Consider the following 23297-nt stretch of genomic DNA (forward strand, 5'->3'; position numbering starts at 1 on the left):
CACTACAAATGACAACATAGCATTTCCTTCTTGACCATCAGCTGCACCGGCCTGTGTATTTTGAATAACTGGTGTACAAAGAAACTTGGGTCTTTTTGCACCTCCCTCTTTCCCAATCTATCACCATCCACATAATAATCTGCCTTCCTGTTTTTGCTATTAAAATTGATAACCTCACATTTATCCATATTCCACTTCATCTGCCATGCATTTTTCTACTCACTCAACTTACCTAAATCACAGTGAAGTACCTCTGCATCCTCACAGTGCATCCTCCCTCCAGCTTTGTGTCATTAGCTAACTGAGCAAATTCACTCATGCGCTTAGTATTTAAGTGTAAGTCTGTTGAAGTCCAATATTAAGTTTGAAAATTGACGTGGATTACCAGAAAAAGAACAACATTCCCAAGTTAAATTAATATTTATAATATTAATTCAACCATTAACAGTATTAATATTTCCAAAACATATGTAAAATCTTTACTGATGATCCAGCATTTGACAAAAAGAACATTTTCTTTGTGGGTGTCAGGTATAATACCATTCTTCAGTTGACAGATGGCCAGCGGCCCCGTGATTACAGGTACAAATAAATGTAAGTAGAATTTAACAGTGTGCAAAAAGACATGATTTTCTGTCCTGTTTAGAAAATTAACAACTAAATTATTTTCCACTTAAGGGGTGATGATATCCAGTGAAAATTCTTTGTTGGATTTACTGTTCCATGGAAAGTATTGTGGAGAAGTTGATCCTTCATAATTTATCATGATCTTAACATATGAAGCATTTTCAACTCATTTACTGACCATTCACTGAAAGGTATTTAGTAGTTTCTTCAACTCGCTATAATTATTAAATCAACGTCCAATAATAGTCATAGAGTAATAGAGGATGTACAGCACGGAAACAGACCCTTCGGTCCAACCCGTCCATACCGACCAGATATCCCAACCCAATCTAGTCCCACCTGCCAGCACCTGGCCCATAACCCTCCAAACTCTTCCTATTCATATACCCATCCTGATGCCTTTTAAATGTTGCAATTGTACTAGCCTCCACCACTTCCTCTGAGTAAAAAAGTTGCCTCTTAGGTCACTTTTATATCTTTCCCCTCTCACCTAAACCCCTCTGGACTCCCCCACCCCAGGGAAAAAAAACCTTGTCTATTTACCCTATCCATACCCCTCATGATTTTATAAACCTCTAAAAAGGTCACCCCTTAGCCTCCAACGCTCCAGGGAAAACAGCCCCAGCCTGTACAGCCTCTCCCTATAGGTCAGATCCTCCAACCCTGGCAACATCCTTGTAAATCCTTTCTGAACCCTTTCACATTTCACAACATCTTTCCAATAGGATGGAGACCAGAATTGCACGCAGTATTCCAGCAGTGGCCTAACCAATGTCCTATACAGCCGCAACATTACCTCCCAACTCCTGTACTCAATACTCTGACCAATAAAGGAAAGCATACCAAATGCCTTCCTCACTATCCTATCTACCTGCGACTCCACTTTCAAGGAGCTATGAACCTGCACTCCAAGGTCTCTTTGTTCAGCAACACTCCTTAGGACGTAACCATTAAGTGTATAAGTCCTGCTAAGATTTGCTTTCCTAAAATGCAGCACCTCATATTTATCTAAGTTCAACTCTATCTGCCACTTCTCAGCCCACTGGCCCATTTGATCAAGATCCCGTTATAATCTGAGGCAACCTTCTTCGCTGTCCACTACACCTCCAATTTTGGTGTCATCAGCAAACTTACTAACTGTACCTCTTATACTTACATCCAAATCATTTATATAAATGACAAAAAGTAGTGGACCCAGCACCGATCCTTGTGGCACTCCACTGGTCACAGGCTACAGTCTGAAAAACAACCCTCCACCACCATCCTCTGTCTTCTACCTTTGAGCCAGTTCTGTATCCAAATGGCGAGTTCTCCCTGTATTCCATGAGATCTGACCTTGCTCACCAGTCTCCCATGGGGAACCTTGTCGCACTCCTTACTTAAGTCTATCTAAATCACATCTACCACTGTGCTCTCATCAAAAGTCTTTGTTACTCCATAAAAAACTGAATCAAGTTTGTGAGACATGATTTCCCATGCATAAAACCATACTGACCATTCCTAATTACTCCTTGCCTTTCCAAATATATGTACATCCTGTCCCTCAGGATTCCCTCAAACAACTTGCCCACCACCGACATCAGGTTCATTGGTCTATAGTTTCCTGGCTTGTAATTACCACCTTTTTAAACAGTGGCACATGTCAGCCAACCTCCAGTGATCTGGCATCTCACCTGTGACTATCAATGATACAAATATCTCAGTAAGAGGCCCAGCAATCACTTCCCTAGCTTCCCATAGAGTTCTAGGATACACCTGATCAGGCCCAGGGGATTTATCCACCCTTATGGGTTTAAGACATCCAGCACTTCCTCCTCTGTAATATGGACATTTTTCAAGATGTCTATTTCCCTACATTCCATATCTTCCATGTCCTTTTCCACAGTAAACACTGATGTAAAATACTCGTTTAGTATCTTCCCCATCTCCTGCAGCTCCACACAAAGGCCACCTTACTGATCTTTGAGGAGCCCTCTTCTCTCCCTAGTTACCCTTTTGTCCTTAATGTATTTGTAAAAAAACCCTTTGGATTTTCCTTATTCTATACATTTGTTATTGTCTGTGCATCTTGACTGGCCATTCCTCAAGTCAGCAAAAAAGTGGTTACCAAGTGAGACTTATACAAACTCACACCTATCAATGTAATTAGACTGTGTGCTGGTCCATCAGCTTAGTGCATTTAGGTTTGATCTCTCAACAGCATTCCTTGGCAAGCATTTCACTGAAAGAAAATTATGGTAAACTTTCTGCGGACATTGGTATTTTTGAAATTAATATGGAAGATATGTCCATGAGATCACTGGAAATGATTATAGAATCCTTACGGTGTGGAAGCAAGCCTTTTGGCCCATCGAGTCCACACTGACCCTCAGTATAGCCCACCCAGACCCACTCCCCTATCTTATCCAGTAATCCTGCGTCGTTTATGGCTAATCCACCTAGCCTGCACATCCCTGGTCACTGTGTGCAATTTAGCATGGCTAATCCACCTGATCTGCATATCTTTGGACTGTGGGAGGAAACCCACGCAGATACAGGGAGGACGCTGGCACTGTGAGGCAACAATGCTAACTACTGAGCCACCATGCTGCCCATATCTAATCATATGAACAGTATTTCAACATTCGTGAGTGCCAACATGGATCAATACTAAAACATTGAGATCAATTTCCCAGCCAATTAGAGATGGAAGGGATGAAATAATGTCTCCATGTCACTACTAGATTTTGAGAAAGGTGGTTAACAGGAAGGAGGACTTTGCACTGACACACTTCAACTAACTTCAATTTGACCAGGTTTTCCTATATTTCCAAACATATGTAAAAACCATTAGACTTCAGTTCCTTGCCTGGTATAAAGGAGGCAGTTACATTAGCAGATGTCACTTGTGACTCCATTCGGCAACCATCATGAACAGCTTAGCATTTAAAGTGACAAGAGAGGCATTTGCCTTGTTATAGGGAAAAGGATAAAATATAAATGCCAAAACTATTACAGCGTACTGCTACAATGCCATCCTAGAGTTGACACTTGTGTGGCTATTGATAACTGAGTACATCTATCTGCTGTTGGCCTCATTCTTTAGGATTTGGGACTTCCACTGAAGTCAGGGAGGGAAAGAATTAAAGGCAATGGCGACGGCAAACCAGAGGGGCAGAAAGGGTGGCTGCATTGGGGTTGCACATCATGGCAATGTGTTGCACACTGCACAATCTGGCATCTGTAAGTATCCCTTCATCTGAAAGATTGCAGAGATTCAAGACAACAACTCTGCACCACCATCTCCAGTGCAATTAAGAATGAGCAATAAACGCATCCTGTAAACAAATAAAAATACTGACACTTTGACAATGGGAATATCTCACAGCATGACATCTGCTCCAATGATGAGGAAATGTAGGAAGGTAATAACTGGCTCAGGATGCAAAGCAATCTAGGGCAGATAAAGATGCAATGAGAAAAACATAGGGGAGGTTGGGGACAACAAAACAGACAAATTTCACATGATCTTCAATGTCAGATTTCTGTAATTCAATAAAGCTTCAGCACTCTACATTCCTTTGCTGCTTCCTTCATTGACCTTGCCATGTATTTGCACACACTAAGACATTAGATAGTGGTAGGAGGAATAATTCAATCTTATACAGTTTTGTCCCACCCATTAACCAAGTGGCCAAGCCAGGGTCATCTTGAAGTCTCAGAAGCCCACTGAAATGCAAAGAAACCTCATACTTACTGATGAATAAAGAAAAAATGCCAAACAGCATGCTTTGACCTATTAACTCAAGAGTGCAGCTAAATCCTCTTTGTAAATCTTTGAAATGTGTTTCTACATAGTGCTCCCCCTGCAACATCAACTGAAGTTGAGGCAGGCTGCTGACTAGCTTTGAATGACCTTGACAGGCATCCTCCGCTTGCCTGAAGGCTGGTGGATGCTGACATATCAAGGACCATTTGCACAGTTCTAGCAGCCTGCCATCTCAGCCAATGAGGCATTAGTGTCATAGATGGATGAGCTGAGGAGCCATTGCTAATGGCAGAAACATCCCAACTGGAGTCCATAAATGCTTCAGCAGTCACTCCACTATCGTTTCAATGCACAGCTGCACCCCTGAAGAGTGCGAAGACAGAGAGTGAGTTCAGCTGTCTCGTTCAGCCACTGATGCACAATGGTCATGGAATTACCAAAATCTTTAAGGTCCATGTGCACCTACCACATCCACGAGATGCTGTTTTCCATAAGGGTCACCAGCATTGTTCTTCTCAGGGTCGCCAAGCTCATAATGGGGGAAACCAACTGTGCATACACCAGGTATTGCTGGTGTGACCTACATGTGATGTAACTGACTTTTAACTACCCTCTGAAATGGCCAAGCAAGCCTTTCAGTTCACAAATAATCAAGGATGGACAGCAAATGCTAGCCTTGTCAGCCATACTTGCATTTCATGAAATAATAAAATAAATTATACTTCTCTCAACTAAACAGCAGCAGTTCCTGCTTCCAGTTTCACCAGTAAGACCACTAGCCTTAATGAAAAATTCAACATGTGATCTTTGTATCAGTTTAAATTTGACTGAAAACTGATTTGATCGCTTTCTGTTGTAATTTTTTTCAATCTTTTCATTAAAGTAACATTAATTTTCTTAAATGAATCAATGTTTTTAGCCACAATCTTCCATGCAAACATTTTCAACTATTGATCACAAAGATAGGTTCAATTAGAATCCATATATCTCTTTCAAGAAAGAAATTATCCATATATTCTTATTAAGAGTATATTAAGATGAAAATCGACACAAGGGAGATCATTTTTTGAGCGATGACTAAAAGCTAGACACTGGTTAGTAAGGCTGAAAAGGAAGTGACAATCCCTTTCCACTCATGTCCATTTAAAGGAATAAGATGTAAGTTAGCCTTGATTTCTGCTCTAATTCTGCACCTGTCTACCTGTTCCATCCAAGTATTTTTACAGTTTCATATGTAACTTAATCTCTTCTGTTTTTATAGACAGGCCTTCTCATAAGCATGCTGTCAGAAAGTAAGTTTTAGTCTGAGAATGAAAAAAGAAAACAAAATAGTTAAGAATTGAACAAAGATAAAATGTGAGGAGACAAAGATTCAGACTTAGTAAACTAAAAACAGTACAATAGAGAAATAAGAAAACAGAGAGAAATTAAAATGCAAGGAAATACAGGATGATGTAAACTATTGGGATAAACTAAGAAAAACATTAGTGAGAAAAAGTATTTTAAAAATAAATATTCCTTAGAAACAAAGGATAACAATAAAATTAAAAATTGTGCACTAATTTGAAATAATGTATAATGTCTGTTAAAATTAATTGTATAAAGATTGAGTTTTACATTATTTTTAATAAAACTGACATCAATCATTGCATTTGTTATCACCTTCGCCTCCAATTTGATTGCAAAATGTATAAAATTGCTTTTCAAAGCAAAGCTCATGTTTGGCTTTATCATTATTTTGCCATTTTAGGATCACCTGTTTACTAATGCAACATAGTTTGCAGATTCTGCATTATTTATTAACATTTGCTCCAAGGTTAAACTCAAGGTTTAAATACTACCATTAAACTGTGTTAGTCTGTACAAAGAAAGTGTTTAATTTACTTGCCTTCATCGCTCACATCTTTGAGTATAGGAGTTGGGACACAGTGTTGATATTGTAAAAGGTGTGGCCTCCTCTGGAACACTGTGTCCAGTTTTGGTTGTGCTGTTCTAGGAGGATATTATTAAGCTGGAGAGGATTCGGAATAAAATTACCAGGATGTTGCAGGAAGTTAAATAATAAAGGAGAGGCTAGATAGGTTGGGACTTCTTTTTCACTGGAGTGTAGGAGGTTAAGGGGTTACCTTCTACAGGGTTATAAAATCATAACAGTTTTAGGAGAAAGATTTAAAAAAGACATTTTTTGTTTTACACAGAGTGCTGCATGTATAGAATAAACTTCCAAAGGAAGTGATGAATGTGGGTACAGTTATAACGTTTAAAAGACATTATGATAAATACATGAATAAAAAATATGTTTAGAGGGCTATGGGTCAAGTGCAGGCAGGTGGGACTCATTTAGTTTGGGATTATGATCGGCATGGACTAGTTTGACTGAAGGGTCTGCTTTTATGCTGTGCAACTCTATGACAATTCGTAGATAGTTATAAACCATCAGGTGAATTTTGCTCTTTACCTCAAATGATTTTTATAAGTTTAACACTTGGCAGATAATATATTTCCATGTTTCTTATCTTTACAGTAATATCCCTATCCCTGTTCATGAATAGTGACCAAGGGACAATTAATTACTCCAGAGTAAAGTACAAACAAAGTGAGTAAAACTTGAGGAAGTAATTTACAGAGACTTCCAAAACTGCATACTATGGGTATCGAGTACAGAGAACAGACTCCAATTTTCAAACATTATCAAAAATATTGTGCTTTTCTGACATGATTCTATTATAATGAACATACACTCAACACTAAAAGTATATGCAGGGTTCTTTTGGAAAGGGAGAAAGGAGTGGTTTCAATATAAAGTATTCTGCCTGCCTTTTTCATGGGGAATATATACTTTTAATACACTCATCTTATCAACTTCGAGAAATTTTTCTATCTTCCAAAAACGATCATGTTGGCCATCATCATGTTTCCATTGATTAAGCCAGAAGACTATTTTAGACTGGCCCAGCTGCCAATTTGGTGGTATCCAACAGAATAAAAGCAAATAGAAGTGGAGGGTTTTTTTCACGTTGTCTTCTCCAGGTTTACCTATATGCCAGTTCAAAACTTTGTCTTTTCCATTAATCAATGATGGTATATAGAATACACCTATAATCATCACAGTACCTTCACCCAGCAAAGCAAAATGACATATTTCCATGAACAATATCTCTTCTGCATATGAATCAAGGAGCAGAAATTCTGCACTGACAAACTTGAACAAAATTTGTTACTGTACACATAAATTGTTTATTCCCTAACTACATTCCATCTATTAGCAAGTCAAAATAGAAAAAAATAAAAGTTTACTTGTAGCAGACCATTTAGAGTGGAGATTGGGATTTAGGTATTTAGATTTCTAATGTCTGCACAGGACTGATATTTATACTCATTTTTATTTGAAATGTGGAATTAATAAACTTTTCAGATTAATATGGCTGAGTTTTATACTGTTACAACCAAACAATGTTCCAATGATTTTACTGAATCAATATTGACAGCTATCATAACTTTAGTTTCAGCACAGTTGGTGAGACTGCATTGTTATACATCATCCAGAACCTAAGAGGTACTGTAAAATCTTGGCTCTATTGCTGCATAACATATTGACACCAGAATTAAGGGACAACTACCTTTATGGCCACTAAAAGAGTGAACAGCTCTTTGAAATAGTTCCAATGTAGATAGCCCAGAAAAAGAAAATAAGAACGAACAAAAATTTGACTTTGGTGGTTACAAAGCAGTTTTGATAGAAATTCTGGCGCAATTGTTGCACATTATTCAAACTAACAGTGCTGAAATCAGTAAATGAGCTAGCAATTAAGCTATATTCAGTTAAGGTCACAAGGACTTAAAATATTTTTACTCTTTAAAAGATTATCAAAATAACAGTGAGACAAAGATCTTTCAGACTTACATTTTACGACACTAATTAAATTACTATTTCAACTTACTTGGTCACCGTATGCATGACGTCCAATGATGATCGGCTTGATCCAGCCAGATACCAGCCGAGGAATATTCCTACAGATGATTGCTTCTCGAAACACTGTGCCACCAAGTATGTTGCGGATGGTTCCGTTGGGTGATTTCCACATTTTCTTTAACTTGAATTCCTTCACCCTGCTTTCATCAGGAGTAATGGTGGCACATTTTATTCCTACATTATAGTTTTTAATAGCTTCAGCAGCGTCGATGGTCACTTGATCATTAGTAGCATCACGGTTCTCAATTCCCAAGTCATAACTTGAATGAAAAAAAAATTCAAAATTCTACTTTCAAACAAAATCTACTTGAAATACATGATATTGATACTGAATATTTATTTTTCAGAAGAATATTTATCGTACTTCTCCTTTGAAAGCACACAGGATTATAGATTATTACTGTGCCAGTGAAAGGTCTATGTCCATTCAGAAGAGACTGAAGTTTCTTGTTTAGACTGAAGTTGAAACACAAACTTAAAACTAAAATAGAAATCCAAAGGAATAGGTCCACTGTCAATCCACTATTAAAGGCATTTATATTCCAGAGCCAAATCTCAAGTTTCAGCATAAAATAATAAATTTAATATATACATTAATTTGGTTACATTGTACTGCTAAAAATGTTCTATTGTGCAAGATTTTTCAAATTATTTTGTATGTGAAACAGGACAGCAAAAAAAAAACTGGAACTAGCAATTTAGTAAAAAATTATTTTAAAATTAATTTACATTTCTTCCTAAATTAACCATCAAATTAAATGTAAATGTCTTAATTCCTTCTTGTAAAACTATAAAATCTAGTAATTGGACTGCTGTTCGTCTTCTACAAAACTCTCTTGACATCCAGCGTATGTTTAGTCTGTAAAAGCATGAACGCACTTTCTGCAATTTCTTGTTTGAAGGTGGCCATCTTAGTTGTTTTGCATGTCTTCACACATACTTTTGTTTTTGGGGAATTACAAGGAAGTGGTATAAGGATTCAGAAGTGAACATTCATCTCATTGCTCCCTCTTGAACACATTTCTGTGGCCAACAGGTAGTGAGGCATTACCCAAATGAGCTACAATTCCTTCATGGCAACCTTCTGCAGTGGCTCTATTCATGGCTAACCACGATGAAATGAACCCAGAGGCTAACCCATATGTTATCGTACCACTAACTTGTTGGAGAACAGATATCATTTAATTCTTTATTTACAAAAAAAAATCCATTGTGGTTGCTTCTCTTTTAACTTTAAATAGTCCTTGTACATCCACAGCCCAAAGATGTGCAAATCAGGTGAATTGGCCATGCTAATTGCCCATAGTATTATGTTCATTAGTCACGGGTAAATATAGGGTAGGAGAATGGCTCTGGGTGGGTTACTCTTTGGAGGATTAGTGTGGACTTGGGCCAAATGGCCTGTTTCCACACATCTAATCTAATCATAACTCAGATCAAAGAACATATACTAAACATCAATTTCCACAGAAAACACTATTCTTCCTTCTCCCTATTAAAAAAAAGACAAATAACTTAAAAGCAGGTACAGAATAAATTTCCTAGAGATTCATCTAACCACTGCTCAAACAGCATTAAAAAGGAAGATGGGATTACACAATTTTTTTTAAATGCCCATGTCCAACTACTTTCCCAAAAATCCAAATTCATTTTGAGACTGAAGTCTAGGAATGTAAGACTTAGGAGCAGGAGTAGGCCATTTGCCTTTTGGATTATTCTGGCAAATATTCCTGCCCTCCCTCTCCCCAGAAGATGTTTTATTTTCTGGATTTCAAATTGTTTAACTACTTCAATAAATAAATTTGCATAATTGTTTTTAAAAACAAAGTCAAACAACTGTAAATAATTATTAACACACATTTACTAAACATTCCCATGAAACCCAAGTTAGTTATCCTGATTAATGGAAGAAATTTACCTTGTAGGGAAATTATAAACTTTTTTTTCATATGATATCAGGTCAGTTGATGTGGCATTAGGTTAAAAATATGCATGTTTAATCTTTAGTTTGTATGGAGTTAGCCAACATCAATCAGGATAGTAATTGTGTCAGAGGAAAGAACAAACATAATTAAACTTATTGTGGCAAAGTTATGGGAAGACACATATCAGCCATGACCCACTTATTGTTTTCTTTCCTGTAACCCCAACAGGAAGAGTGCTGTATGTGGAGGTCAAGGGACAGTTGGAATTAAACAACAGTAAAATCTAAAAAAAAAACCCTGCAGATGCTGTAAATCAGAGACAAAATTAGAAATTGCTGGAATAGCTCCACAAGTCTGCTAGCATCTGTGTAGAGAAATCAGAGTTAACATTTTGGATTGAGTGACCCTTCCTCAGAACAAAATAATAGTAATAGTTCCTAAAAATAACATCTAGCCTGACTCAAACAAAAAAAGTCAATAGCTTTAACACAATAGTCCTCAACAGTATTTACCTCTTTCATGAAAAAGAGAGCCAAAATTAAGAAAACAATCTTTTATTTATATACACTTTAGGTCATTTCTACACACATTACACTGGGAAAGTTCTGAAAACACAAGATAAATTAATACAGTTTGAAAATGTAGATAATAAGTTTGCTGTTTATTGAATTTTTTTTATATTTGGAAAAAAATGCTTGGTGACTCAGTAATTTGGTGAATCAGCAATTTTACTTGCATATGTTTACTCACCCAGACAGCAAATTGTGCAATAATCACTGATCCCTATTTCATCAGCTCGCAACAGACAAAAACCATTTATTTAAAAATTGAAAAAATTGGAAAATGTAAGTCTTAATTTTGAAGCAAAATGTGGATTTTATATGCTCGGTTTCTTGAGCCAATAAAACGTTTAAATTAATAAAAGCCATATTTGAAATGTTCACTAAGTTACAACCTGTGTAGGTCTATCTCCATATAGGGGAAGAGGAGTTTCTCTTTGATCAGTTCCCATATAACTCTGGTCATCTCATCTCCTTTCATTTCCACCACAGAACCAACTTGGATCTTTTTACCTGACATTGTTTAGTTTAATTTCTGCAAAGAAACAAGAAAAGATAAAGTAATCCATTCAGAGTACCTTTTCTATGAACAGTATCCTACATATATTTGAACTTTTGTGTTAAACCTTAAAACTATTGTAGTATTGTAGTAACTTTGTTAGATCACTCCTGCCAAATCTGATTAAATTTCAACAGCTTAACCTCATGATGAAACCAAAGATTCCAAGTTGATGTAATGTACCTCCCGAAACTGGTTTTTCAATCATGTGAATGCCAAAAACTGACATTACACATCTCAAATACTTTAAATAAAGTACAATGCATTCACACACTTTTATGATCTTCATCCATCTTAGGATCTTCCATGTAAATTGGCTGCATTCCTGCAATCTGCAGCCTGTCACTTCTCAGTGACTGTAGATTATCACAGTAAAAAAAAATCAAACGTTTAGCATTAGGAAGTGTAAGAGTGAAAGTGTAGTTTGGAGTACATGCAGAGACTTTTCCCCTGCTATATAATGGACGCTCTCTAGTCTATTTCTGGAATCTGGCACTTGAGGTCACTCTCTCAATATCACGAGAAGGAATTTATTCAAACGGCCATGAATCTTTCAAATTCTCCACCAAAGCTGTGGATGTTGAAATCAGCCACTGTATAACCAAGATAGAGATGGATGAATAGATCTTTTTGGTGGTGGTGGGGAAGGTGATATTGGCTAAAGGTATCAAGAGGAATGCTAGAAGTGTTAGACAGTGCAACCCGAGATAGCATTTTATGATTTGAACGGTCAGATGGCCCATTCCTGCATTTCTTAAATAAAAACCAAGTGACCAGCAGAAACAAAGACCAGACGTACTGACAGGCTGATCTTCAATAGTGTGAGAAAAGAAACCCACATAATTCTTATCCCATGGCAGTATTTCCGATACAGGCGTCTCTCTCTGCCTGCCTGCCTTGCCTGTCACCACTTGTTTGACGGATCTTGTACTTTGCACCACAGAGACCTCTTCCTGCTATTACTCCAGCTCTCATTGCAAATGCTATGTGACTTGGGTGGGACTGGAAACCCTATCAACCCCAATCGGGGATGGGAGAGAAGAACTCGAGATTGAATCAGCGAAAGTGTCGATCGTGTTTTAATTTAAACGACCCGTTGAATCGTCGAGGGGTGTGTGCAGGAAAGAGAACAACATAATAAAGGAATTCCTTCTGGCTTATCAGCAGCGGTGGTGCCAAGAAGTCCATTCACCTTCTTCTTGAAGTTTCGACCTACTTTAAGTGGTATCGTTACTGAAATAGTGAATGGGATGGGGGCGGGAGGAGATGAAGAGAGACATCCCTCACCTGTTCGAGAGTGCAACGTCGACGAAGGGGATGTACCAAGCTCCCTCGGTGCTCGCAGCAGCCTCTGTCAGTCCGCACTGACAGTCCGAACGCCAGCCCCGGCTGATCGAACGGAGCCCCTCCCCACGTGATTACAACGCCGCCCAATCCGCAGCGCGGAGGGCTGCAACCTCGCGCCCACGCCCCGCCCCGCGGCCGGGCTTTGTCCAATAGGGATGCCCCACATCAAGGTGGCCTCGAGGCCGGTGCAACGGTTGGCAGTTGACAGCTCGAGCCGCGTTTGTTTTCCGGCTCCTCGGGCCTAGGCCGGCTCCGAGTCTTCGGTATAACTGTACTGCACGTTCCTGCAGTGCTGGCAGAGGGTAGGGAAACCCAATGGGACGACTTCGTAGGTCCAAATCTTAACCCTCAAGAAATTCCTTCTCAAACGAACATCCGTGACAGAACTAATGAATGTGATAGCTCGCATCGGTGCAACAGTAATTACCCTTTTTATATATAAATTTATGAGAGCGTGTAGGTAGCGCCCACAATCTCCCGTGTTATTTTGACATAGCAGTAACTATTGTGCTCTGAATCATCGCCACCTTCTTTCCTTCTACAGCATCTCTCCCCGTTGTTTAAAATGCCAGAGAGACTGTCACTATCGGTGTGTTTTTTTTTCAGTATTAACGTTTGTTCTGCAATTAAGTACAAAGTGACGTGAAATTTGTAGCTGAACAATAATTTAGCTCAGGGGAGGGTACCTTCATTCAGCACACAGGGATATTATGGTCAGTGTTTACCTTGTCTCAGGACTTTCATTTTAATTGATGTCATTGCTTAAAATGCATCTTGGTATAAGTGGGTTGCACCACATGGGCTCAAGAAGCCTTCAAACTAAAATGTCTCCAAGAGTATCTCACTTACCTTGGTTCTGAGTGAGCTCCCTGGTGAAAGGCCAGTAGGTTTTCTTCAAAGTTTTGATATGGGGGGGGGGGGGGGGGGGGGTGTAGAGAGAGAGTGTCAGCTTACCTTCAATAAAATAGACTGGGACTTTTTTCACTGGAGCCTAGGAGGTTGAGGGGTGACCCTTACTGAGGTTTATAAAATCATGAGGGCCATTGACAAAGTGAATGACAAGGGTCTTTTTGCTAGGGTGGGAGAGTTCAAAACTAGGGAGCATATTTTTATGGTGAGAAGACAAGGATTTATAAAGGACATGGGGGCAACTTTTTTTACACAATGGTTTGTCTGTTGAATGAGTTGCCAGAGGAAGTGATGAGTGCAGGTATAGTTACAATATTAAAAGGCATTTGGGTAACTACATGAATAGGAAAGGTTTAGAAGGATATGGGCCAAGTGCAGGCAGGTAAAACTAATTTAGTTTGGGAACATGGACTGGTTGGACCAAAGGGTCTATTTCCATGCTGGAAGGCTCTTCCCATTAAAGACATTTGTAACCCATATGAGTAGCAGGGTATTTGGCTTTTGTTATGGCAAATAAGCATTACATTTATTGTATATAGCATGAATTTTTGCATATAGCACAAAAACCACAAAGCTCTGGGTTTTATTATGATTAGTCATTTTTTACTTGAATAAAATCATATAAACACCTGCAGTATTTCCACAAACAAGAACTTTGTGATTTAATAATATATATCTGGTGATTTCCTTTCAAATGTGGCAATACATTCATTGCCAGGCAAAAAAAGTTCCCCTATTTTGCACAGTTTATTCAGCTGATTTCATTTCATTGAAGATGGAAGGTAACCTGATTTAACCAGCCACACATCATAATCTAGCTCCTCAGCAAATTAAAGTTTCTTCTCAGCTTAGAAGATACATTCCTCTTCTCTAAGATTTAATATGTTCTGCCTCAGTAACCAGCTCAATTCTATAGTTATAAACATGGAACTGTTTTCTCCATCCAATTCTGCATGAAGTGCAGAGATACAACTGAAATTTCTTTGTCTGCATTTAATAAACTAAATGAGCGTTAGTACTTCACTCTGAGGATACTTGGTTTACTATCTTTTGTACCAAATCCCTCTGTGTAAAAAGCAATTTGTTTTCAATCCTTGCATCTTCCTTTCTTATCTTTAATTTCTTCAAGCCCTACAATTTGCTGTCATTGCTGCCACCACCAAAAAAGAATTCTGCTTCTTGGAATCATTTCAAAAGTAGTAGTTGCAACCTCATATCTGAGCCTTAAAGCTGTGGGACGACCTCGTGAAATCTCTCAGTCTTTCCTCTGTAAAATATTGCTTAAAACCTACCTCTCTGGCCAATTTCTTTGTTGTCTGGCATAATGGTTGCAAGTTTACTTGCTGAGCTGGAAGGTTTGTTTTCAGATATTTTGTCACCGTGCTAGTTAACATCATCAGTAAGCCTCTAGTGAGACGCTGGTGTTCTGTCCCACTTTCTATTTGTGTGTCTCGGTCTCTAGAGGTGGGTGATATCATTTCTGTTTCTTTTTCTCAGGAGGTTGGTAAATGGGATCCAAATCGATGTTTTATTAATGAATTTCTAGTTTGAATGCTAGGCCTCTAGGAATTCCCGTGTGTGTCTCTGTTTAGCCTGTCTTAAGATGGATCTCTTATCCCAGTCAACAAGAAACTAGATACCAGGATACACAAACACCAACTATCCACCAAAAAACATGACCCACTATCACTTGTATCTTTACATACAGACAAAGAAGGACACCACTTTGACTGGGACAACACATCCATTCTAGGACAGGTGAAACAGAGACACCTGTTTAATTCTTAGAGGCCTGGCATTCAAACCAGAACTCCATCAATAAATACATTGATTTGGACCCCATTTATCAACCTCAGAAAAAGAACCAGAAATAATATCACCCACCTTAACAAACCAAGACAAATAAGTAGAAAGTGAAACAGAACACCAGCGCTTCACCAGAGGCTCACGGATGATATTACCTAGCATGGTGACAAAATGTCTGAAAACAAACCTTCCAGCTCAGTGAGCAAACTTACAACCTGAACCTCAACCTGAGCTACAAATCTTCTCAAAATGTCTGGCCTAATATATTCTCATTTAGCTTAAATGTCTGATATTTTGTCTTAATGTTCCTATAAAAAGCTTTTGGAACTTTGTTTTACTTTAAAGAAGAGAAAAATGCAACATGTTGTTACTGAATAATCATTTTGAGTCCAAAGAACTGCTAGTAACAGTACCATCTGATTCTGAATCATACAAAGCAGCAAGGATCCAGAGTTGGCAGAGCTGAGTCAAAGTCTAGACATTCTACAATTAAAACACAATTTGCTCTTTTCTCCATATGAAAGACAGTGGCAAGAGTTTAAAAGAGTGAGCTTGAGGGAGAGAAGAAAATAGCAGCAAGAGTGAATCTGAGAGGGAGTAGCGCGATGGGGCAAGTATTTGAAGAGTGAACCTGAGAAGAAGTAGTGAAATAGCAGCATAGTGTTTAAAGAGTGCACCCAGAGGGACTAGTGAGATAGCAACAAGAGGTTAAATAGCAACTCAGGATGAGGGAGACAGTAAAAAGAGTTTAAACAACAACTTAATCAAAAGCAATGAAACTGGCAAGAGTGAGCCTGGGCAGAATAGTGAGATTGAAGCAACAATTTACATTATGAATTTAAAAGGGAGCAGTGAGACAGTGGCAAGAGTTTAAAAACTGAGTCTGAGAAGGAGAAGTGAAACAGCATTGAAAGTTTTAAAGAGTGAATCTGAGAGAGAGCAATGAGTGAGAACAGTATTTTACACTCCCATTGGGGTCAGGACTGGAGCAGGAAAGCCCAATAATTATCAGAGGACATTGATTTTCATCCTGGCACAAGTAGTGGGTATTGTTTTAGATCAATTAATTAGGTCCACTCAGAAGAATCTTCACTAGTTGTCTTGCCACCCTGAGAATGAAACTTAAGTTATGGATGGAAGCATCCTCTGTTCTGCTAGGAACTGCCCTTCTCAACCGCTGCACTTGGCATGGCTGCAGTGCCCCTTCATGATAACAGCCTTATTAAATTCAACAAATTTTACCTTTTCTTCAAAGGTTGTGCCCAATGTGAGGGACACTTTTTATCTTCGATATGCATCATAATTATCATGTTGTAAGATGTTTTATTATGAGAGGGCATCCTTTTGGCCCTCCAGTTTTGACAGCCCTTCATCATCCCTAATTCAAAAGCAAATGATTTCCCTGTTACTAACTGGCCATCCCTTTAAACGTAGCATAGGCTTAGGTGATAGATAATTTTTGAGTTATAGGAAGATGCTGAATAGGCTTTTTTTCCTGGAGCATTGGAGGCTGAGGGGAAACCTTATAGAAGTTTATATAATTATGTAATGCATGGAAAAGGCGAATACCCTTTCTGAGGGGAGGGAAGTCCAAAACTAGAGGGCATAAGTTTAAAGTGGTGGGGAAAGATTTAGAAATGACCTAAGGGGTAACCTTTTTAGGCAGACGGTAGTGTGTGTATGGAATGAGCTGCCAGAGGAGGTGGTGGCAGCGGGTACAATTACAACATTTACATGGCATCTGGATGGTTATATGAATAGAAAGAGTTGAGAGAGATATGGGCTAAATGCTGACAAACGGAACTAAGTCAGATTGGGATGTCTGGTCAGTGTGGACGAGTTCGACCAAAGGGTCTGTTTCCGTGGTATATGGCTCTGACACGTAACCGAATCCCAAACATTTACCCATTGATCCAAAAACATATGGGCAGGATTTGGTTTATTATTTGTCTGTCTTAGGTTCTCTTTCAAGTTAATTCTTTTTTTTCTCTCATAGTCTCTCTGCTTCTCTTAGTTCCTTTTATGTTTCCTCTGAACTTCCTATATACAGCCTCGTTGTCACTTAAAGTTATCTGACAGCATCACATGCCCTTTTTTCTGTTTCATCTTACTTTTTTCTTCCCTAAGACTCCAATTACTATGGCATTAAGAAATTCCAATAGAAAATGCATACCTATATTATTGGTAAAAGCTGCCAGATGGCCAAAATAAAAATGTTATTCATACCTTCATTTTCTGCGTTGGTGACTTATGATTTTGATACAAACTTTAAAAGTCCCAAATTGAATAATTTGCAATGATGCAGAATCTTAATCATTTCCAGTAGGACCACCAGGTTAGGGGAAAAGGAACTATGAAAAAGACCAGTGAATCAACATCTAGCCAATCAGTTCTACCATAAGAGCTGAATTCCAAAGTTGATGTGCGAATGACTGCTTTTGACATCAGGTGCACATTTTACTGAGTGTCACATCAAGCAGCCCTAGCAAAACTGGAGTCAGTGAAAATTAGGATGAAAACTCTGCTGGTTGGAATCTGACTCAGCACAATGTTTGAGATTGTTGGAAGTCAATAATTACAGCTCCAAGATATCTCTGCAGGATCTCCTCAGGATAGATATATTTCTAATCAAGCTGTTCAGAAGTGATATTACACACCACTGGAACAGAAGGAACTTGAACATGGGCATCCTGTCTTAGAGGTATGGACGCTAACCACTGCACAATGTAGTTGATGAATCCACAATGTTCAGAACAATTTGTGATTCCTCAGATACTCAAACAACCCATGTCTATATGCAGCAGGACCTGGGCAATATCCAGTCTTAAGACTAAGTGGCAACTAACATACATGCTACACAAGTTCTAGGCAATCACTGTCTCCAACATGAGAAAATCTAATTATTGTGCTTGACATCAAATGGCAATTGAGTACCCCACAGTGGAGTTGCCATTGATAAGAATGAACTGGACCAGACAATGGGGGTTGGATCTGCCTAAGTCCCAGATCCAACGAGTATATGAACTGCTCTAGATCAGTTACAGAATAGAGATGAATGAATAGTACAAGTCCAGCATTTAAATACTGGGCGACTGGACCAGTGTCATGCCGGATGAAGAAAAACCCTTTGCTCCAACTCGCCCATGCTGACCAGATTTCCCAAACTAAACTCATCCCATTTGTCGGTGTTTGGCCACTATCATTCTAAACCTTTCCTATTCATGTATAGGACCAAATATCTTAAATGATGTAACTGTTCCGGCATCTACCACTTCCTCTGGCAGTTCATTCCATACACACACCACCCACTTTGTGAAAAAGTCACCCCCAGTTCCCTTTAAATTTTTTCCCTCTCAGTTTAAACCTATCCCCTTTAGTTTTGAACTCCCATATCCTAGGGAAAAGACCTTAGCTATTCACATTTTCTAAGCCTCTCATGATTTTATAAACCTCTTTAAAAGGTCATGTCTCAACTTACTATGCACCAGAGAAAAACAGTCCCAGCCTATCCAGTATCTCCTTATAACTCAACCCTTGCAGTCCCAGTAACATCCTTGTAAAGCTTTTCTGCATCCTTTCTAATTTAATATTTTTCCTACAGCAAGGCGATCAGGCTATATGCAGTACTCCAAAAGTGGCCTCACCAATGTTCCTGGACGGAAGTGGGTACTGCACGGAAGTGGGGATTAAAGTCAAGATTAGAGTGGTACTGAAAAAAGCACAGCAGGTCAGGCAGCATCCGAGAAGCAGGAAAATCGCCATTTCGGGCAAATGCCCTTCTGATGAAGAGCTTTTGCCCGAAATGTCGATTTTCCTGCTCCTATGATGCTGCCTGACCTGCTGTGCTTTTCCAGCATGCACCAATGTTCCTCAACTTGATGTCCCAACTACTCTTCTCAATGCTTTGACCAATGAAGACAAGTATGCCAAATGCCTTCTTCACCACTCTGTCTACCTGTGACACCACTTTCAAGGAACTATGTACGTGAACCCCTAGGTCTCGCTTTTCAACAACATTCCCCAATGCCCTACCACTAACTGCATCAGATGGTAGAAATTCTGCAGTAAACAACACACTTCCTGATTCCTCAAACTTGTTCACCACCTACACCTCCACTTATCTGGAAGGGATCACAACCACCTGATGAAGGAGTGGCGCTCCGAAAGCTAGTGTGCTTCCAATTAAACCTGTTGGACTATAACCTGGCGTTGTGTGATTTCTAACTTTACCTGGAAGGGTGCAGTTTCAAAAATACATTTGAAAAGTTGCACATCCCAGATCTCCCGTGCAATCACGGACAGACAATAACTGCTCTCCTGGTCAGCGACAGCCACATCCCAACAATGAAAATGTTTTTAATACACCATCCTTGCAAAAATGGAAAATGAAATTAGGTGGGGAGTCCGGAACCGTGTGCGCCACCGCTACACTAACGCAGTCAGGAGGGAGCGCGCACGTCACCGCCGGCGCACCAGGGAGCGCGCACGTCACCATGTTGGTGTAAGGAGGGAGCGGTTCAAGGGACTGAGATGATGTGAGTGAGCTGCTCCTGGAGGCCTCTGTCCGATTGTCTGCCCGCCCTCTCAGTCAGCGGACTGGTGCGGACCCTGTGAGAGGTGAGTGCCCCGGGAGACCTGGCAGGGCTCCATTAAATTAACCCGGACTGGGTTGAGGCCGTTCAGGCCTCGGTCCGGGACGTCGATGTTTGGTTTTGGTTTTGGTGTCCTCATCTCCACCCCATTCCATGCTTTTTTTAAAAATATGGATTACCTTCCCGGTGGAAAAAGAGCTGGTACTATTCCATCATCCATAGTCTGCAGCCGATCTGGAGCGGTTCACAGAGCGGCTGGGTTAGGAGCAGAGTCTAACCGCACCATAGAAATATCTGTGGAATAAGTTGCGATGGAACCTCTGTGGTTGGCTATCCTTCATGTGATGAGAATGATGTGACTGCGTTCAGTCTCATGATCAGCTGCAACTCCTCTCTCCGCTGTTGTTTTGTGGGAGGGTATTTGCACTGCAGTGTCCAATATCCGTTTGGTGTCTGTTTCTGAAATGTACCTGTTGTCATTGATCGCATTTCACTTGTTTGGTTTCAGCCCTTTGGGTAATAATGCATGCCGTCAAGGGGTAGAATAGAATGGTTTTCAAGCTTTTGCTATTCGTCCATCATTTGTGTGTTTACCTATGGATTCATTCTTGAATCCAATTTTTTTTTTTGGAAATTACTAATTAGTATCGCAAGCTGCCAATCGTTTAGCATATATTCAATCCTGAGACATCGCTAACAGCAATCCTTTCTAACAGCCCAGATTTACAAAGCCTATCGCGAATAACTATAACGATGTAGCTATTTAAATAGTATTCTCCTCTCTGAACTATGTACTACAATTCACCGTGTGGCCCACAGGATATATTTTTGGACATCCCTCTTGAATTGTGTGCTACCTTTTGTCGTTGGAGATTGCTGTACCGACAGAAAAACGGGTTTAGTTCGGCTGTGTGAGAGTTTGAGCTGTAAATGAGCCATACTACATTTGCTGGTGATCTGAGAAATTGACAAGCAAGGTGATTCCAGAATTTAGAACAAGTGACAGGAAGCATTGAGCATTTGAAGAATTTCTATTAGGGGATTAAACCTTTCCCCCTAACCAATCCTTATACTGTATGAATTGTAATATACCCTAAACCACCAGAAAATCATTGATTAGTTTTATTGCTGCCAAATTAATCTAAGCAACGTACTGGCATTAGTCAAGCAGCTATCAAAAGGACACAGTGGCCAACAAATAAGCTTGATAGATGAATGATGTTAGGGGAAGGGTCGAAGCTTCAAGAATGAAGGCTTCAACAATTTGTGCTAGGACCATTATTGTTTTGAATATACATCAACTCAAATTTGGGAATTCATCACATATCTGGTAAAATTACAAACATTTGTAAATTATGGGGCCAGTTTATACACTCTAAGGGTTCTATGATCTGAAAAAAACTGAGTGAAATCCATGTTCGCAGGTGAGAAATAAATAGGTGATAACTTTTACAGATGCTGTTGAAAGAAATTTATTGGTATTAGATTTTAAGTCTGAGTCTTAAAAATGGTTATCAGAACTAATTTGAGAGGATACTATTGTGATTTAACTTCCAGACAGCTTTCGTAGTTGACTGAAGTTCATATTAATATATTTGTGCTGCTTCCTTAGACAAGATGTACATTTGAGAACTAGTTTACTAATTTGTGACATTATTGGTCTAAACAATATCAGCATATTCAATTAGTATGGATCGGAAATCAACAAAGCCAACAGGATAGTGAAACACATTGCTAATTCAGTAGAGTTTAACATTGGAAGATGAAATACCCTATCAGTCCAGAAGTGTTGTCAGAATGTAGTTTGAACTTTGTACCTATGTATGGTTATCACATCAAGATCCTTGAATGTTGTGCTACTGTGACAATATACTTCTTCTAATAGAAGAGCTAAAATGGGTAAAATCGTCATCTTCCTCTATATTTAATTCACACTTTGGCACTTCAACTGTACTTTGTTAATATAAACAGTAAGTAATGAAGTTACTGAATAAACCTTAGTGAAATGTTTATCTAATGAATTCTCTCTGGTTGGAAATTAATGTGTAGAAATGTCTAATTATGTTCTACCATTTATTAAATTGGAAATTAAGTTTATTTGGTATGGTAAATATCTTAAGCCTAAATAAATATTATTATAAACTTTGTGATCTTTAAGTAGTGATATAGGTGCAAAATTACACTTCTGAATTTTAAAATGCTTCTACGTTTCATGCTATATTTCCACTATATGCTATATTTCTTGAATAAATAAATTATTGCAGAGAGTATCAATGTTGCTGTGATTGAAAATGTTAAGTGCCCTAAGTAACCAAACATAAATCAAATGATACATCTATCTCTGTCGGACCATTTCAGAGTCATGAAGAATCCTTACCTTTTAAAAATGGAACATTACTTTTTACGCCCCTTTAGGTTACTGCAGCATGCATCTTCTCCCTTGCTATGTCAAGAACTCCTAGTATTCTCATCCTTGCCAACTATTGCTAAATCACTGTCTTTTAAAATGTAATCTTTAATTAGAACCCAGTAAATTTTGGTAGTTTGAAAGTAAAACTCAAAATGCTGCAGGAACATTATCTACAGAGGCAACAGATCAGTTGACTGACCTTCTGTATATTTCCAGAATTTTGTTTTTTGTTCTTGACCTTATCTACATCTGTGTCCTTCGGCTGCATATTTTCCCAAGCAACATCTGCTCCACAGTCAGTAGGTTAGTCCATATATCTCTGTTTCTGTTGCTCGGCATTGTGCATCAGCAGTGCTTTGCATGTTATGACTTGAATTAAGTAACTGTTTGAGATCAGTAAAAATCTTTAACTTTGATGTTTACTTGTAACAAGAGGTTGTCCGTAGATGGAAGGGAAGCATAATGTGGCAGTAATTGGGGATTCAATAACTAGCAAGACTATGATTTGAGAGCAGAGTTAGGAGTCCCATGTGATAACTTGATTTGCTGGTGCAAGGATGAGGAGCTATCTAAAACTGACTTGTAAGGTTGTTGGAAAAGGAAGGCAATGCATTCCAGTCATTTTGATCCATGTTGGGATGAACAGTGTGGAAGTGAATATGCAAGATATTCTGTTTGTAGAGTACCAGGAAATAGGAGCCAGGTGAAGGCACAAAGTTTTAAATGGTTCCTTTTATATGTTTGGTCCTGTCATGGGCAGCAAATATTGTTTATTCCTGATCATTTTTGAGAAGGTAGTAAGTCACCTTCTTGATATTCTGGTTGAGATAAGTTGACTTAT

General features: G+C 38.9%; 2 protein-coding genes across 6 annotated transcripts in view; one reads left to right on the forward strand and one right to left on the reverse strand.

Annotated features, from left to right (window-relative positions):
• Positions 1 to 20373, reverse strand: part of idh1 (isocitrate dehydrogenase (NADP(+)) 1) — a 38020-nt gene extending 17647 nt beyond the window's left edge. For 2 of the 3 annotated variants that reach the window (XM_043693040.2, XM_043693038.2), the window contains exons 1-3: positions 12680 to 12808; positions 11229 to 11368; positions 8317 to 8608 (exon numbers count right to left, since the gene is read on the reverse strand). In XM_043693040.2, the coding sequence (XP_043548975.1) occupies positions 8317 to 8608; positions 11229 to 11353 (417 nt within the window). In that variant the 5' untranslated portion in view covers positions 11354 to 11368; positions 12680 to 12808. Of the gene's footprint in view, positions 1 to 8316; positions 8609 to 11228; positions 11369 to 12679; positions 12809 to 20225 lie in introns of those variants that run through there. The other variant, XM_043693039.2, reaches the window with a different exon arrangement.
• The window catches only part of pikfyve (phosphoinositide kinase, FYVE finger containing), a 148429-nt gene continuing 145049 nt past the window's right edge, over positions 19918 to 23297 (forward strand). For all 3 annotated transcript variants that reach the window (XM_087988726.1, XM_087988727.1, XM_087988728.1), the window contains exon 1: positions 19918 to 20071. The gene's annotated coding sequence lies outside the window, so the exon portion shown is untranslated. The remainder of the gene's footprint in view (positions 20072 to 23297) is intronic.

The sequence above is a fragment of the Chiloscyllium plagiosum genome, unplaced genomic scaffold (genome assembly GCF_037043375.1).
Source record: "Chiloscyllium plagiosum isolate Xiang-an unplaced genomic scaffold, Cpla_swu_hap1 HiC_scaffold_7, whole genome shotgun sequence".
Taxonomy (NCBI): domain Eukaryota; kingdom Metazoa; phylum Chordata; class Chondrichthyes; order Orectolobiformes; family Hemiscylliidae; genus Chiloscyllium; species Chiloscyllium plagiosum.